This window comes from Abramis brama (genome assembly GCF_963993115.1).
Source record: "Abramis brama genome assembly, chromosome: 2".
Classification (NCBI taxonomy): Eukaryota; Metazoa; Chordata; class Actinopteri; order Cypriniformes; family Leuciscidae; genus Abramis; species Abramis brama.
The window spans coordinates 56,597,340-56,615,072 of record NC_139964.1 but is presented as its reverse complement, the minus strand read 5'-3'; the positions used below and the strand labels follow the sequence as shown (position 1 = coordinate 56,615,072).

Below are 17,733 nucleotides of genomic sequence, written 5' to 3'. Positions count from 1 at the left end.
GGAGATAGAACTAAATAGTGAAATCAGCTGGCTGAGTTCATGGCTGGAATAAACATATGGCAGGACTTTACTTTCTGACCCCTGGAGCACCTAATGCAACTAATCAAGGGCTTTGTTAGTTGCACCGGGTGTGCATATATATATATATATATATATATATTTATTTATAGCAAAATATGTAAAATATGTGTATATAATGAAATATTTTGAGAGTGTATGGAGTGCAGTGCTTCACGGGAGTGGGTGAGGCTAAAGAGATCTTTTGGAGCGTTTTGCTTGCGTCAACACTGACTAACAACCTGATCATTTTCCCTAAATGAATGGAGTTTTTTTTTACTTTTGGACACTAAAATGAATGGAGTTTTTACTTTTGGACTCACTCGCTGTGATCACATTAGTGAAAGTTTGTCCTGCCCTGGCGCCAGTAAACACGTCATCAGAGAATATTAAAGATTACAGGGCACATGAATTAAAAAAAAAAAAAAATGTGTATGGATAAATGATTTATAATATATATACTGCAATATTCCATAATAAAATAGAAAATGTCAATTTTGTTTTCATTGGGACTTTAAGCGTCACTGCGCCTTTAAAAACCTGTCCGACGGTGCGGGCACGCAGTGCGCATGCTTGAGAATATAGGAAGTCGGTAATGGTGACGGGTGATGTGGACTTAAATCGGTCGAGAGCATCAGCGCGTCTTTAAGAAGAAAGAACAAACTCTTAAAGACGGACTCACGGATATGACGCGGGGTTTTTGAGAGGTGTCTGAGTTTCTCTGGACAGAGACAGAAAACACACACGGTCCACAATGATGGCAGAATGCGATCCCACCGACGGCGAGCCGGAGAAAGGCGGTGGAGATTTAACACCGGAGGCGAACTTTCTCAATTCGGAGGTGCCCGCGGTCTTATTTGAAAAGACCCGGCCGGTGCCGTCACTGGGACTTTCGCTTAACCCCGGGGCAGCGGTTCGGATCTCGGACTCGACGGAAAGCGTGCTGACGGAGCTGGAAGCGGACGGGTCGGGGGAAGAGGCGCTTCTGTTACCAGGACCTGCCGGGAATCTCTCACCTCGGGCTGGGAGAGAGAAAAGGACGCGAAGGAACAGACACAGTTCATCATCTGATAATCTGGCATCTCCAGGTGAGCTATATGAGCTGGATATCACTCATAATCTGATTAAACTGGCTCAAACTATAGGTTACTGTCTTCACACACTTCGACACCTTTTGTTTAGCTTCTCTAACAAAATACAGTGCGATACATCAGGTTTGCAAAAAGCAATTTTCTGTTACTACTTTTAAACAAAACAAAATCTACCCTATTTATGAAAGATAACACTACTGACCACGCCTTTGTATATAGCCACTCCCACTTTTTTGAACGACAGCCACTTTTCGTCATTTTATTGTATAATCTGAATTAAATTGGAGAAAGAACGCACACGGGACCAGTCTTCTCTGCATTAGTTTCCATAGCAACCGCTCGTGTTCTGTTTCTGTTAAGCGCAGTGTGTTCCAAAAAAAAAAAAAACAGCTAATGTACTTTGGGGAACTTTGTAAGATATTAAATCAAACAGAGTTTTTTTTTTTTGTGTGTGTGTCTCCTCCTAACACGCACTGAACAAGTTTTAATGTAAAAGAAATGTATGAAATATTCAAAATTCACTCCCACGCGTCTTGCGCTATGTGCTGCCTGTTGTTACCCCATCTGCTTTATCTCAGAACATGGTCCGTTATGCAACCTTTCCAGAGTTCAGCTTACATGCTCTTTGAACTTGGATCGCACGTGTACAGGTGACACCACAGCAGCTGCTGGAATATCTACACAACTCTTGATACACATACTTAACTATTTCTGTGTGTTGCAACTTGCTGCATATATTTTCGTCTTTGCAGGTGCGTCTGTACTCACAAGAGTGTTAGAGTAGAGTGCATTGACGCAATAAAGTTTCCTTGCAAATTAATAACGGGTTAATGCGGATAAGCTAGAGAGCAGAAACACACTTTCTGCTTTCTCTTTGAGATCCACATCCGAGCCTTCAGTGAAAGGGAAAAAAATCATTAGGGTCTCTCAAAAGGGGTTGCATTGCCTACTTTAAATGAAGGTATTATTAGAACTGCATCTCTGTGATGCTATTTTTTTTCTTTTTTTTTTCTTTTTTTATAGGCATAACGAAGTGTGCAAGTGTTTAACATATACAGACCCTTTCCAAAAAATTTGAATATCATGGAAAAGTTTATTTATTTCCATAATTCCATTCAAAACGTTAAACTTCCATAGATTATAGATTCAGGGCCCACAACTTAAACGATTTCAAGTATTTAGTTGTTTTGTACATAATTTGGGCTTCCAGCTCATAAAACCCACGAAAACAGGATTTCAAAAAATTAGAATATTACATGAAATCACACAGTAATTACACAGTGATACCATGGTCATTGAACCAGGTTTTGGTTCTTTTGGCAGTGTGGGCAGGTGCAAATCCTGCTGGAAAATGAAGGAAGCATGAAGTGCTCTGAAAATGTCCTGGTAGACAGCTGTGTTGAGTGGACAGCACAGTGGACCAACACCAGCCGATGACATGGCTCCCCAAACCAACACAGACTGTGGAAACTTCACACTGGACTTCAAGCATCTTGGATTGTGTGCCTCTCCATTCTTCCTCCAGACTCTGGGACCTTGGTTTCCAAATGAGATGCAAAATTTGCTCTCATCAGAAAAGAGGACTTTGGTCCACTGTGCTTTATTAAATCCAGAGTCAACGCAGCCGTCTACCAGGACATTTTCAGAGCACTTCATGCTTCCTTCATTTTCCAGCAGGATTTGCACCTGCCCACACTGCCAAAAGAACCAAAACCTGGTTCAATGACCATGGTATCACTGTGTAATTACTGTGTGATTTCATGTAATATTCTAATTTTTTGAAATCCTGTTTCCGTGGGTTTTATGAGCTGGAAGCCCAAATTATGTACAAATAAACAACTAAATACTTGAAATCGTTTAAGTTGTGGGCCCTGAATCTATAATCTATGGAAGTTTAACGTTTTGAATGGAATTATGGAAATAAAGAAACTTTTCCATGATATTCTAATTTTTTGGAAAGGGTCTGTAGTTGTTAAATAAAAATGCTGCCAGAAATGAGACATTCTTTATTTACACGACAAAGTAATATGATTGATAACATCCAAAGATCATCACATAACACTTAAATAAAGCTTAAAATTGCAATGAAACAGAATCACAATGACAGATTTGTTTCTTCCATATTGTGACATACACTTAGCCTAGAAATCTAGCGGCAGCAAATTTTATTTTGCAGCCAGTGTCGTCTAGCAACTCTCCGATGGCTTGCGAGCTGGAAAAACCAAACTCTAGTCAGGCCAATCACATCGTGTATAGAGTTGGTGGGCGGGCTTAACATAATGGCGGCAGAGTTGCGACGGTTCCGTGTGAATTCCCTGCTACTTGAAAACAAAGATGGCTGCTGCTGTTGGCGAACAGCGGCCTTTTGAATCTGCTTTGGCCGCGAATCTGGAGGACTTGGAATTAAGCTTTTCTTTGAGAAAAGAACAAAAAACAGCACTGAAGTCATTCTTAAAAAAGGAGGATGTGTTCAGAGTTTTGCCGACTGGATACGGCAAAAGTTTAATCTATAAACTAGCTCCGCTGGTGGGAAAATGCTCCGGTTGGTTGTAGCGCTATCCTATTGCGTGCAGAGGGAATTTGAAAGACAACCGTTTATCCTGCCCCTCAGATTGAGCCCTGCCAATGGTGTGTTCCCAGACCCAACATCTTGATGTGGGTCTGGTTTGTCAGGCTAACATACACTGATAAGCCAAAACAATATGACTAGGCACAGATGAAGCAAATATTGCTGATCATCTCCTAATGACTCCTAATCTCCATCTCCTAATAATAAGGTGACATGTTAAGGTCTGGGTAGATTAGATGGTAATGCTCGGAAAGCGTCCAGACTCGACTTGAGCAAACAATCAGTTCTTGTAATCAACATGTTTGATGCAGGAGAACTGGCCAGGAATAAAGATCTGAGTGAATTTGACAAGGGCCAATGTGGCAAGCAGGGTAGGGCTGAGAGGCGTGGGAACGCAGCGAGTCCGGTGGCGCGAGTGCTAATGAGCGGAGAGCTCACTGCCGTGCTCCTGGATCTGTGAGGGGACAGAGGAGTTCGTCGTTCGTAGGAGGCCAGACCTGCTGCTGTCTGCCATGATGGGGAGGAGCAGACAGAGTGAGGAGCCCAGAATGGGGAGCTTGCTGCCCAGCGCCTGTAGCCGGAGGAGCCATTGTTGTCCGCCAGGAAGCAGAGGAGTATGGAGCTGTCCACTGAGGAGTGTCCACTACCATCGCATGGCACTGCATGTGAGGGCCTCTCAGCTGGTTGAGGACCAATTGGCAGATTATTTTTTTTTGTCTCTCCTCATCCTTCTGTCTCCTATTCTCTCGCCTCGTCTGTCCTTACCCCAGGTGCTGCGGCCATGAAGGCCCCCCTGGAGGGGGGAGAGTAGAGCACATTTTCAAGGGTATGTGACAAGCAGAGCGAGGTTGAGCGCCTTGAGGACAGAGCGGGGCCGGTGGTGCGAGTGCTAATGAGCGTCACCTGTGCGCCACACCGGTCTCGAGTCTCACAGACAGTGCAAGACGAGAAACGACCCAGGCCTGGACTATTTATGTTGTGTTTTATGTTTATATGAGACAGTCATCCGTTACTTCACTTTGGTTTTGTTTGTTTATTTGTGTCATTAAACTTTACGTTGATAGTTCGCCGATTCCCGCCTCCTTTCCTGAGCCTTTAAACTTCGCCAAATTGTGTATAGGCGATTGTTTAAGGTATCTCTGAAACGGCAAGGCTTGTGGTTTGCTCTCGGTCAGCAGTGGTGAGAATTTACCAACAGTAGTCTGAGGAGCTACAAACTGATGACCAGGTGTTGGGCGCTCAAAGCTCATCGATGCACAAGCAATGAAGGCTGTCCTGTCTGGTCCGAGCCAACAGAAAGTCTACTGTAGCACAAGCCACACAATATAGTAATTGGGAGTATTGTCACAACACACAATTCATTGCACTCTGCTGTGAATGGGGCTGCGTAGCCGTAGAACAATCAGAGTGCTCATGGTGACCCCTGTCAACCGTCGAAAGCACCAACATTGGGCACGCGATCGCAGGAACTGGACCTTAGAGCAGTGGAAGAAGGTCGCCTGGTCCAATGAGTCCTGTGTTTTTTTTTTGCTTTTTATGTCATGTGGATGACTGTGTGCCGTTTACCTGGAGAAGTGATGGCACCAGGATGCACTGTGGGCCGACGACAAGCCGGTGGAAGGGGTGTGAATTTTCATTTCATGTCGACTTTAAATTTGTTCTTATTAGATCTAAAACCTAATTATGCCTTGTATCACCCTGGAGGTGGTTATTTTGTGTTGATTCTGCTGTAATGTGGAAGTGGATTGGATGTGAGTATATTTGAAAGTAGGGAAATTAGTCTAGTCTTTTTGAAATCATGCAATTTTGGCAGCATGACCAAGACATCTGCACTTGCAGTTATTTATTTCAATGGATTTTTTACTAGACTCTTTCTGACTGTCCTTTTTTGTGTAAATGAGATCTCTCAGTATGCTCAGCATGCTTACAACATCAGTTTGATTTAAACATTGGAATGTTGAATGAATTTGGAAATGGCACAAGTACGTCTTAATTACACATTGTAGCTAAGATGAAGTCTTTAAAAATCAAGCTATTCTCATTATTGATATTTATGACATGCAGATGTTTCTGAGGTGTGTTTGTATGGGTGTGTCTGGTCTGTGTACGTACAAGAGAGGGAGAGTGTTCTTGTCTTCTAAATGTTTAATGGCCATCAGAGAGGTTCTCTCTGTGTCTAATGGACTCTCTTATTCACCCAGAGACCGTCAGCTGAGTGTGTGTATGTGTTTTACCTTTTAGAGCATATGTAGACCACTTTGTGTTAGTTTTACTCAGGGATGGAAATTAGCACCAGCCAAATGCGGGTGGTAAACTCGCTTCACCTACCAGCCACCGTGGCAGGTAAATAAAAGTAGCATGCTGTTTCACCCGGACACTTTTAGAGGAGGCACACCTTCAAAAAAATGTGGCGTTACATCGTAGGTGTTAAGAGGTCTGCAGAGAAAACATCTCAGGAGACAGTGGACAAAGAGGCGAAGGTCAAAAAAACGTTTTTTTTAAAGAACAATGGGGAGTCCCGCGATTGGTTAGTTTACGACGAGACAAGTCTGACAATGTTCTGTTCGGTATGTCGTCAACACACTTCAGAAGATGCCAATAAGAGAACTAATAGTTTCATTGTTGGAACTAAAAACCTAAAACTGGAAGCCTTAAAAGGCCACGAAAAGCACCTCTGAAACTTCAGAATCTGATTCTGATGAGCAGGAGTAAATTGGACTGGGAGTGGGGAGGATGGGTGGAGGAATGTTTGTTTTTTGTTTAATCTGCCCTACTCATTTAATGAAATGTGTATCAGTTCATGGTTTGTGTGTGTATAAGAGAGAAAGAGAAAATGTCAGTATTTCCTTGAGACTTGAGACCCTATGAAATAAACAACTTAAGTATTGTAGATCTTGTAGTATTAATTTTCACATGCAGTTACACATTGTCAGTTAAAGACAAGAAAGTGGCTGGTTAAAACATTGGGTCTCATTCATGAAACATTCGTAAATATACGAGTAAATATGTGAGTGATTTGCACGTAAAGAGACCTTCCCGAAAACTCTTCTCCTGATTCACAAGTACTTCGTAAACGTCAGATTTGATAGTGAAGTGTGTGTGTGTGTGTGTGTGTTAATGAATTCCAATATTACAGATGCAGTTAATGGAGTTTCATCTGTTAATGGAACAGTCCCAGAAGTGAAAAGAAAATGGTTCGACATGAAGCTTGACTGCAACACTTGTGACTTGCGGACTTGTGTTCCATTTGCAGATGCTATTACTGGCTCTCATAATAAAAGTAAAACGAAAAACCGTATGTAATTACTATATATAATATTTTTTCAAAATGCTGTGTAAATATGTACCCGATTAAGGTGAATTAAAATGCAGCCTTATTAATGAGCAAAAAGTTCGGATGTTAAACGCACTATTTACGCGTGGCTGGGAGCAGGTGTAGATTTCTTTCGTACCAACTAACATTTGAAAAATACGAACATTTTAATGAATCCGAAAATTTACGCCAGAACCACTTTACACATGATTTACACAAATTCGTTCTGCTCGTGTTTCATGAATGAGACCCACCAGCCACAGTTTTTACTGCAGTGTATGCATTCATTGTAGTGGATTCTGAAAAAAAGTGCAAGTTTTGGTAAAATCCATTGTGAAATAAATAAATATCCTTCATGGGTACATGTATCGTGACGCGTATGTGTGCTAGGCTTTGTTCACACTGCATTTTAAAAATAGATTTTTAGGACTTGCTGTCTATGCTGTCATTTTGCAAGTGACTTAATCGATAATCTGTTTGTAGAGTGTAGCTGCATTGGTTGCTATAGTAATAATGCATGCATCTTGCAGATACAGCAAGGCTTTTTTCAACAGCTGAGAGCATCAAACCACTTTCCGGTTTGGCTTTGATCAGGTTTGTAAACTTTGGGTTTCGTGTGGTTTGTCAAAAAACGAAATCAGCTTGAATCATATTCACCAATTTTTGCTGCCTTTCTAAACAAAGCCTTAGTGAGCATGTTGTGTATGTAGTTCAGTGTTAGTAAGAGACATGCAGGCCCTCTCTCTACTTTAGTTTGGAATGGATGGTGACTGGAACTGGATCATCAGTTGCCTCTACGTAGATCACATAGGACATGAGTGTGTGTGTTTGCATTAGGAATCCACAATGGTGTCACTACAAAAAATTAAAAAAAAAAAAATCTTCTGTATTATAAGATCCAAGTAAACATCTGATTAAAATGGATTTTCAATATAAAAAAATGTAGGCCAGTGATTTGGTTAATTAAATGGAAGCAGATCTAAATGTGAGTTTGCAGCTGATTGTAAGAAACGGGGTTTATAAGCGGATGAAATGATTGGAGAAGTCCAGCATACATCACCAGAGAGAAGTCTGTCATTTCTTGGGAAGATCAAGTTTTTGATTAAGAATTACAAGGGCATGCATTTAAAAAATGGAATTAAAATAGAAAGGTGATCAAGCCAACTTGAAGGAATATGTAGAAGTCTTCTTTGTGGTGCATGCATTAAGAAATACTATAATTCTTAGCTTGTACAGGAATTATACTAGCTTGATTCTGTTTAGTCTACTTTTCTTCTTTTTTTTTTTTTTTTTGCCAAATTTTACAGAATGGGTAGGAGAACCTACATTTAAAGCTGTCAAGACCTAGTACAGCACATGAAAACGTTGCATTTGCTGGTCTTTAGATGAATCGCTTTTAATATTGTACCTTTCATCTAACACCTATATATTGTTCAGCCTTTTTTGCACTCCAGAAATGCACAGTGCTCTTTTAATTTTTCTTTTTGAAGGCTGGTTTGCAGACATAGCAAAAGTGTTTGACTAAATTGCATGCTCACTAGTGATTCAGCTTTGAAGCTTTGATTTCTAGGAGTAGGGTAAATTGTTCCAGATAAAAATGGCCTTGAGCATGAATTTCACTCTGATGGAAATTATAAAAAAAAAAATCATTCCCCAAAATGTTCTGCTGTATGGCCTTTTGAGATGAGGGGACATATTTCCATATAAATGCAGACACAAGTGAATATATTTGCTGCACTGTACGTTTGACTCGCTTTGTATTTGCGCATATAGGTAATGGCAGTGGAGATTTCAACCATTTCCCAGAAGACCCAGAGTTTGGAGAGATTATCCAAAGGGCGGAGCAGGCGATAGAAAATGGCGTATTTCCTGAACGCATCTCGCAAGGATCCAGTGGAAGCTACTTTGTCAAGGATCCTAAAGGGGTATGTGTATTTAAATGGGTGTTGAGATTGCCCCTAAGAAAATCAAGTTTAAACGCCGTAACAGAAGAACATTACATTTAATCATTTAGCAGATACCTTTGTCCAAAGCGATTTACAAATAAGGTGAACAATAGAAGCAGTTGAATCAACAAAAGAACAATTGACTCAGGTCATTCCACCAGCAGGGAACACTCAAAGTAAAGGTCTGTGAAAGGGATTTTGTGCCTCTTTGGGATTGGCTCCACATGGCGCTGTTAACTTGCAGAACACACGCTTCTGGAGGGCATATAAGTTTGAAGTAGTAAGTTTAGGATATAGGGGTGCAGAGCCAGTGAAATTTGATGTGCCTTGAATTTGATGCGAGCGGCTATTGGCAGCCAGTGCAAATTGATGAAGAGAGCCGTGACGTACTCTTTTTGGTTCGTAAAAGACCGCTCTTGCTGCTGCATTCTGGAGCAGTTGCAGAGGTTTGACAGTGCATGCTGGAAGGCCTGCCAAGAGAGCATTACAATATATTCCAGCCTGGCTTGGACAACGAGTTGTGTAGCATTCTCCGATAGGAAGGTATACTTCCTAATGTGGTATAAGGCAAGTCTAAAGGGACAGGGTAGTTCTAGCAATGTGGTCTGTGAAGTTTAGCTAATCAAACACAGCTCCAAGGTTCCTGGTTGTCCTGGAAGGATTTATGGATGATGAGCCTAGCTGAATTGAGAAGTTGTGATTAAGTGTTCAGTTGGCTGAAACCACAAGCAATTCTGTCTTGGCAAGGTTAAGTTGAAGGTGATGGTCCTCCATCCAGCAAAAATATCTGTTAGGCAGGCTGAGATGCGAGCAGCAACCGTCGGATCATCCGGCTGAAATGAGAGGTAGAGTTGTGTGTCATCAGCATAACAGTGAGGTGAATAGCCATGTCTCTAGGTGACAGATCCTAGTGATGTCAAGTAAATGAAGAAAAGTAGTCCAAGCACTGAGCCCTGAGGCACCCCAGAAGCTAGATGTTGCGACTTTGACACCCTCACCCCTCCAAGATACCCTGAAGGACCTATCTGAGAGTTAAGACTTGAACCACTGGAGTGCTGTTCTGAGATGCCAATTGTCATGAGGGTTTATAGGAAGATCTGGTGGTTAACTGTGTCAAAAGCAGCAGAAAGATGATTTAGAAGCTGCTCTTGCCAGTCTCAGAGCTTCACTAACTGAGAAGGGCAGTCTCAGTTGAGTGGCTGCTTTTGAAACCAGACTGGTTGCTGTCTAGAAGGTTTTGTGTGAGAAGAACAATAACATTGACAAAGTTCCCATCAGCAGTGGAAAAACATAATGTAGATGATAAATTGGCCTACAAGAAGTGTTTCTTAGGTTGCTTTTACACTAGTTCTTTTAGTGTGCACCTGGGTTCTATTGATGTCAGATTTCGGTTCATTTGTATGTGAACGCTGATTTCCGAACTCGTGTGCGCACCTGTGAACCATACCAGAGTTCGCATAAAAAGGTTGGTCTGTGGTATGGTTCATGTGAACTCTATGGCGGTTCGCTGCTGATATAAAGGCAAAAAAAAAAACACCACAAAAATGTGTGTTCTCACTACTTTCCTGTCAAGCATGACTGACGCAATGCAAGCAGAGATAATGTATATCTCATTTCTGCTCGCCTTTAGCACAAATGGACTACTGCTTTCTTTAGAAAATTTGCAGTAACCTACATTTGAGGCAGATAGACTCAAGTGCCGTTATGTGCTGATGCTTTGAAAGCAAAACCAAAGGTTCAAAAACCAAAATATAATAGTGAGTTGAGCAATGCTATGCATTTTGTCACCACCTCCTGCATCATCTCACCATGCAATGAGTAAACCGCTGCTGCTTTTGATGCAAACGCACTGCGGTTCAAATCCAAATAATATATTGCGAACGCAATCCAGCAGGGGGAGGGGGAGCAATCAAACCAAACGTGAAAGCACCCTAACAGCACTAAGCCTTTTACAGTATGATTTATAGTAGTTGCATTCAAATCTAGTTAAATGTGTTTTTTTTCTTCTATCTTATCTTCTTTAGAAAATCATTGGTGTATTTAAACCAAAATCAGAGGAGCCTTATGGTCACTTAAACCCTAAATGGACCAAATATTTCCATAAAGTCTGCTGCCCGTGCTGTTTTGGCCGTGGCTGCCTCATTCCTAACCAGGGCTACCTCTCTGAGGCAGCTGCCTCACTCGTGGACCAAAAACTGGGTTTGGGGATTGTACCCAAAACTAAGGTAAGGAGGATGGGCATTATAGAGGCATTTTAATTTACCTTAATATAAAGCTTTGATTTTGGAATTAAGAGCCAAAAATTTTTTCTTTTCTTTTAAGGTTGTAAATTTGTCAAGCGAGACTTTTCACTATAGCGCAATTGACCGTGCCAAATCCCGTGGTAAGAAATATGCCCTGGAGAAAGTCCCCAAAGTTGGACGGCGGTTTCACAGAGTCGGCCTTCCTCCAAAGGTAACGCCTCATAGTAATTCCATCCCCATTTTCTAAAAGGGATAGTTCTTAAAATTAAACTTGTCCAAACTTATTTTCTTGTGGGGAACACAAAAGGAAATATTTTATTAATTTGTACACTGATCTTTTCTGTATAACAAAAGCATAACTTTACACTTTAATCTAGGTTTTTTGAAGCCATACGATTGCTTAGTGTCAATATTTGCTGAAAATGTTGTTTCGCTGTAGCTCTAAAATCTCATTCGCACTTTGTGCCCAAGTTTGTGACCAAACTTTTTAGTTATTAAACCTGCCTGGATACATGATGTTTGAATGCATGGAAGAAAATTGAGAGCAGCAGAGGGCAAGATTTTCAGCAGTATTGATTTGTTCTCTTTCGTGTAGGTGGGCTCATTTCAGCTGTTTGTGGAGGGCTATCATGAAGCAGACTACTGGCTGAGGAAGTTTGAGGCAGAGCCTCTTCCAGAGAACATGAGGAAGCAGCTTCAGTCTCAGTTCGAGAGGCTGGTGGTGTTGGATTATGTGATTAGAAACACAGGTACCCAATACTGATGTATGAGTTATGAAGTATAATGCCTTTGGGCATTAGCCTATGTTCTTGAACCTATTCCCTTTCAAATCTTTACCATGGTGACCATAGTGACTACTGTCAAAAAAAGAGAAAGTATATTTTTATACTTTTTGGAGGGTAATTTATGATTTTATTACTATGGTATTTTGGTTGCCGGTAAACTGTGGTTGCCATGGTTTTTTGTTTTTTTACAGCTAGGCTTTACATTATCTTTCTTCATTTCCTGTTTTTCTACCCTCCCACACAATACAAATGTGCCTTTTTTTAGCACATGTTATTCCCATATAAAAGAAATTGTTTACTGTGCCTTTGACAAGGAAATCTGACATCTCTTATGTGGCTTCTTCAGACAGAGGGAACGATAACTGGTTGATCAAGTATGAGAAGCCAGGCGATGGAGAGCTGACAGAGAAGGTGAGCTGGGGGATATTTATAGAGCTCTTCTGCTGGGCAGCTCAAAGAAAATGCCATGACTGATAACCATGTGCACTATGTGCTATAATGGAAGCAGGCAAATGCAGGGGTGTCCTATTTTTTTTTATATGCCAAATGAGCATATGTATAGTATACTAAAATATATTTAATAATTAAACCTATTGGGGTGTAATATGTTGTTATATCAAAATATTGCGATGTAAAATGTGACATGTATCGGTAATGTGAACAATATGCATTGTGATATAGACTCAGCTTACTGTATTTATAAGGTATAGTTCACCCAAAAAGTCTGTCATGTACTCACCCTCATGTCGCTTTAAACCTATAAGGTTTTCGTTAATCTTCCAAACACAAATGAAGATATTTTTTATGATACCTGAGAGATTTCTGTCCCTCTATTTAAAGTCCATTCCTCTAAAACTTAAAACTTCCAAAAAAATGTCACAAAGGCATCATAAATATAATCAGTCAAACGGCTAATCCTAGTCTTCCGAAGAGACATTATCTCTTTATATGATGAATAGATTTAAATCACACATACTGTAGGAAACACGGACTGTCAAATGTTCTTGCGAGAACGACATGTGAATGAGTAAATGAAAACAGAATTGAAATTTTTGGATTAACTAACCCATTAAAGTTTGGGAATAGTCATTTTAACATGATTTGTGATTAGAACTGTGATTTGATTGATCTGAAGCACATACGCACTGTAGCTTCATTCCTCAAAGGGAAAGCACAAACATTTAAATCACGAGCACAAACATTTAAATCACGATCACATTTTTAGTTTTAGTAGCATGATGATTCAGAGCATTTTAGGTGGTTTATTCTTATGTAAGTGCATTAATAGAGGCAGAGACAGGAGATAGAGAGCGCCGTTGTGCAGCTTGTGTAAGAGGTCCAACAAATGTTGAAAGTGCGGGTGTACTGTGTGAGAGAAAAAAAAGAGCAGAGATATTAAATGTTGAATATAATTTATAATACTGCAATGGGGGAATATTTGTGTCTTGATAATGCCAAATGTCTGATTTTACTTGTAAAAAAGGGCCTGCATTATTTTAAATATGTAGTCAGTGACAGAGTGAAAGCATTTGTGTCTAACATATTCATGATTCTGAAAATATAGAATTATGTTTATTCTGGTGTCACCATTGCCCTGTGCACTGCCTATTTTAGTCCACCCCGTAATACCAAATTTAGCATTGTAATCAGCAGTACTTTAACTTTTTCCATATATCTTAGAAGAAATAATAATAATAATAAAAAAACGTTTCTTTATTTTTGCTTAAAGTATCACGATAGTATCATATACGATTTCAGTACAGCAATAGTATTGTATTGTGACGAGTGTATTGTTACACCCCTAATATATACATGGTATCTCTTGGTAAACAGTTCCTTTCATATTCACAGTAAAGCTCTGTAAACATAGCACCACGTCAAACAAGACTTATTCAGTATTGCAAAAGCAACTGTGTTGGAGTCCTTTATTTGTATTTGGTTAAGTTGCAAAGGTTAAATTAACGTAATGATTGTTTCTCAGTCCAACACTAATGCTGAGTTTCTCTTCCATGTCTCTTTTCAGGAATCTGAATGGACTGACCCAAAAGACTCGGCCATAAAGATTGCAGCTATAGATAATGGTTTGGCCTTCCCTTTTAAACACCCTGACGAGTGGAGAGCATGTAAGGATTTTTTTTTTACATTTCATTCTAATATGCTGACTTGATGCTCGGGAAACGCTTCGAAAACAGTCGTGCTGCTTATCTTTTTCTTTTTTCTTTTTTTTGTAAACTGATGCATTTTTTTTTTTTTAAGGATTCTTTGATTAATAGAAAGTTAAAAATAGCAGCATTTATTTGAAATGGAAATCATTTGTAACATAATACATGTCTTTACTGTCACTTTCAATCAATTTAATGCGTCCTTGCTCTATAAAAGTATTAATTTCTTAAAGGTTTTTAAACAACACTAAAGAAGTTCCCATATATGCTCAGTTTATTTTTGTCTACCAAGCTCATTTCTAATATTTAAGCATAATACAACATACATAGTCTAGTATGTCCAGATTTTACTGAATGAATCATTGGTCTTTGTTTTGGTGTTTGTAGATCCGTTCCACTGGGCTTGGTTGCCTCAGGCCAAAGTGCCCTTCACCCAGGAGACCAGAGACCTTGTGCTCTCACGCATTTCTGACATGAACTTTGTACAGGACCTCTGTGAGGACCTTTATGAGATGTTCAAAGTAGGTAATCTAATGTACCTTTATTCTTACCATTCAAGGCAGTGAATTTGTTATAAAAGTGTTGCTTTGGCTGTAGTTTATTCAGAGACTCAACTTCTAGGACAGGGCTTTAGCAGGCTGTCAGTCCGGTTTCTGTTAGTAAGTTGAAGCTTAGCATGCTGTCAGCACACTAAAACCCTTAAAGAAGTTGCGTCATTAAATTCATCCCATTTTAAGTGGCTCTGCTAAAAATATTCCTGCTAAAATTCACAAAACCAAGAAAAAGTCTAGATAAATCATTAACTGATCCCTCTAAGCGACCTGACCTCATAAATCTGTTTTCTATGATGTCGGTGTAATCTTACTCAGTCTTACTCTATGCATTAATTAGCAAGAATCTTAGTATGGATTAATGTTCTTTTAAGTTAAATGAGTTTTCACATGAACCACTCTGTGTTTTCAGACGGATAAAGGGTTTGACAAAACCATGTTTGAGAAACAGATGTCCGTTATGAGAGGACAGGTAAGTTTTTTGCTTTGGAATTATTGTTTTACAATGCTTTCTCTGCTATTCCAGAAACAGAGTTCTGTTCTCGCATGTTTCATTCTCACTAAATACTGGAGCTCTTCACAGTGAAAAATTCACAGCTAACGTATAATTCGGGAAGCTATTCTCACCCTATCACTGCTGAGATGTAGACCTGAATTTAGACCTCATATTTTGCAATGCCAAGTAAAAGATTGTCTCTAACATTATTAGTTTTTTTCTGCATATGTTCAGACTTAATTTGTCTAGTGTTCTCTATGCTATTATACATTTAAAAGATTGGGGTCGGTAAGATCATTTTTTTTGAAGAAGTCTTTTATGCTCACCAAGGTTGCATTTATTTGATAAAAAAAAAAAAAAAAGTCGTATTGTGAAATATTATTACAATCTAAAATTAACATTTCTATGTGTATATATTATTTTAAAATGTAATTAATTTCTGTAATGGCAAAGCTGAATTTTCTGCAGACATTACTCCAGTCTTCAGTGTCACATGATCCATTAGAAATCACTCTGTTGATTTGATGCTCAGGAAATATTTACTGTACTGTACATTACTGTACTGTAATGTACTGATTAATTGGAGTTGATTAGGAAGTGTTATTGTGTTGTGAGAGCTGCATAAAACCCCCTGCTGTATGTAAAATTGTACTTGCCTGTTCTTCTCAAATAGATCTTAAACCTGACCCAGGCTTTGAAAGATGTGAAGAGCCCCATCCAGTTGGTGCAGATGCCTCGTGTGGTGGTGGAGAGGAGCCGTGGAGGAGGCCAGGGTCGTGTGGTCCAATTGGGCAATGCTTTTACCCAGACGTTTCACTGCAAGAGACCCTTTTTCACCTCCTGGTAAAGGGACCTCACAGAGGATGAAGACTGGGTCCTATCTTTGATGGTTAGGGCGTATTCAGACACTGGATGGAGAACTTTCTGATAAGGACTTGATGGATGAATGTAGCAAAGGGAGAGACTTAAAAGACTGCACGGAGGATCTGAGGCCTTTTGTTTTCCTGAGCCTTTTCCCAGAATTCTCCTCTTCAGCTCACTATGGCTGTCAAGTTGGAATGTCAAAAGGGAATCGTTCTTTGAAAATGTTGAAGTTATGTCGTGACAGCTTTTCTCAACTGCCAATTATTTTATAAGTATAAATATAGATATTATAAATGAAGAATGATGCTTAAAAATAATTTAAACTTGAAAAAAAAAAAAAAATGCTTGAATGTAACCTGCAAGTTTACATTTTACACGTCTCCTGAGCACATTTCAACACCAAGGAACTCTGGTGACCATGGTATTTAATATGATGAATGTATTTGCTGATTATGTAACAGGATGCTGGTGACGGCATATACATTGTTAAAGGTGGGTGCTTTGAATCCCCTGGTAAAAGTATAATTCCAAAAGGTTGTTTTCTCTCTTTCACACAATCCTGTGTATGCATCTTGGACTTTGTATTCCAGCTGAACAGTTGCTAGAGCAGAGCTGTATATTAAAAATGAAGTGAATAAAAAATAAAGCTTTGGGATTGGTTAAAAAATGACCTAGTGTTTATTTATTTTTTACGTTTTTGATTTGTTTGATGTAGTCGATCATCCCTTTAAGCCAGGGGAGGGGCTTTTTTTCATGTAAAAAAAAAAATTCCTCGTTCCAAATCGGCAAGTTTTTAATTACCTGTGGTGAAAACTGTTTGAGGGGAAAAAAAGTGAAAGTTTTTTTTTTTTTTTGTATTAAATGTTTTTTCCCTCAATTCTCTTACCTTGGAAATCCAGAGTTCTCGCGAGAGCACAAGTTGAATATGCTCAGCGAGTTTACTCTGGCGTCGACTCGAGTAATGATGCTCATTAAATATGCCCTTGTATCCGAGCTGCACCAATCACATCGGGTTATCTGATATAGGCGGGCCAGAGGCGAGCTAAACAGATGACGACAGCGCTGTGACGTCGAAGTCATTAGTGAACATTGCAAGATGGCTATGGATGAACACCAGTTGTTTGAAATGGCTTTGGCCGCTACAATGAACGAGTTAAGGCGTGCGTACACGGTGCGATTTTTGCTGTTTTTACGAGCTCGCAGATGATTTTTTTCACTTGGGAGAAATCGAGTGGAATAGGTGATGCTCGCATGGTCGCGGCTCGCAGCGTGTGAGAGGAATTACGAGCCGAGCACGTTATGAGCACCTCCACGACCTCCCGATCATTTTTAAACATGTTTAAAAAATTCGGGGAGTCGGCCCGATTTTCACCAGCTGTCCTCTATTGCTAATCATACACATTTTTTCTATCTGAAGCTTTGCCTGCATGCAACATTGACGGTCTCTGTGTTTAGCGCGAAAGCTCACGTGATTGCTGCCGGCTCGGGATAAAATTCGTGCAGGACAGTCGTGCCGTGTACCAGCTGCTTTGACGCAATTATCAGTTAAACTGACTCGCAACGTGTCCAATATCTCACGACCTCCCGAGTGTCCGATCCTGGTCCGAACTCGCACCGTGTACGCCCGCCTTTAGACTTGGCTTTTTATCTAAAAGA

The 17,733-nt window shown here is 39.9% G+C and overlaps 1 protein-coding gene across 1 annotated transcript; it reads left to right on the top strand.

The window, feature by feature from the left end:
- The first annotated feature begins 629 nt into the window (after positions 1-629).
- Positions 630-16,744, top strand: pi4k2b (phosphatidylinositol 4-kinase type 2 beta). Its single transcript, XM_084099356.1, has 10 exons — positions 630-1,145; positions 8,804-8,955; positions 11,001-11,201; positions 11,299-11,430; positions 11,815-11,968; positions 12,351-12,415; positions 14,028-14,127; positions 14,554-14,687; positions 15,130-15,189; positions 15,887-16,744. Exons 1-10 carry the CDS (start codon positions 812-814, stop codon positions 16,058-16,060), a joined length of 1,506 nt encoding a protein of 501 aa, XP_083955482.1. The 5' UTR covers positions 630-811; the 3' UTR covers positions 16,061-16,744.
- Positions 16,745-17,733: the final 989 nt, after the last annotated feature.

Coding starts and splice junctions, on each gene's coding strand:
- pi4k2b (XM_084099356.1), top strand. CDS start 812: ATGATGGCAGAATGCGATCCCACCGACGGCGAGCCGGAGAAAGGCGGT. Junction 1,146..8,803: donor TGATAATCTGGCATCTCCAG/GTGAGCTATATG, acceptor TTGCGCATATAG/GTAATGGCAGTGGAGATTTC. Junction 11,431..11,814: donor GAGTCGGCCTTCCTCCAAAG/GTAACGCCTCAT, acceptor TCTTTCGTGTAG/GTGGGCTCATTTCAGCTGTT.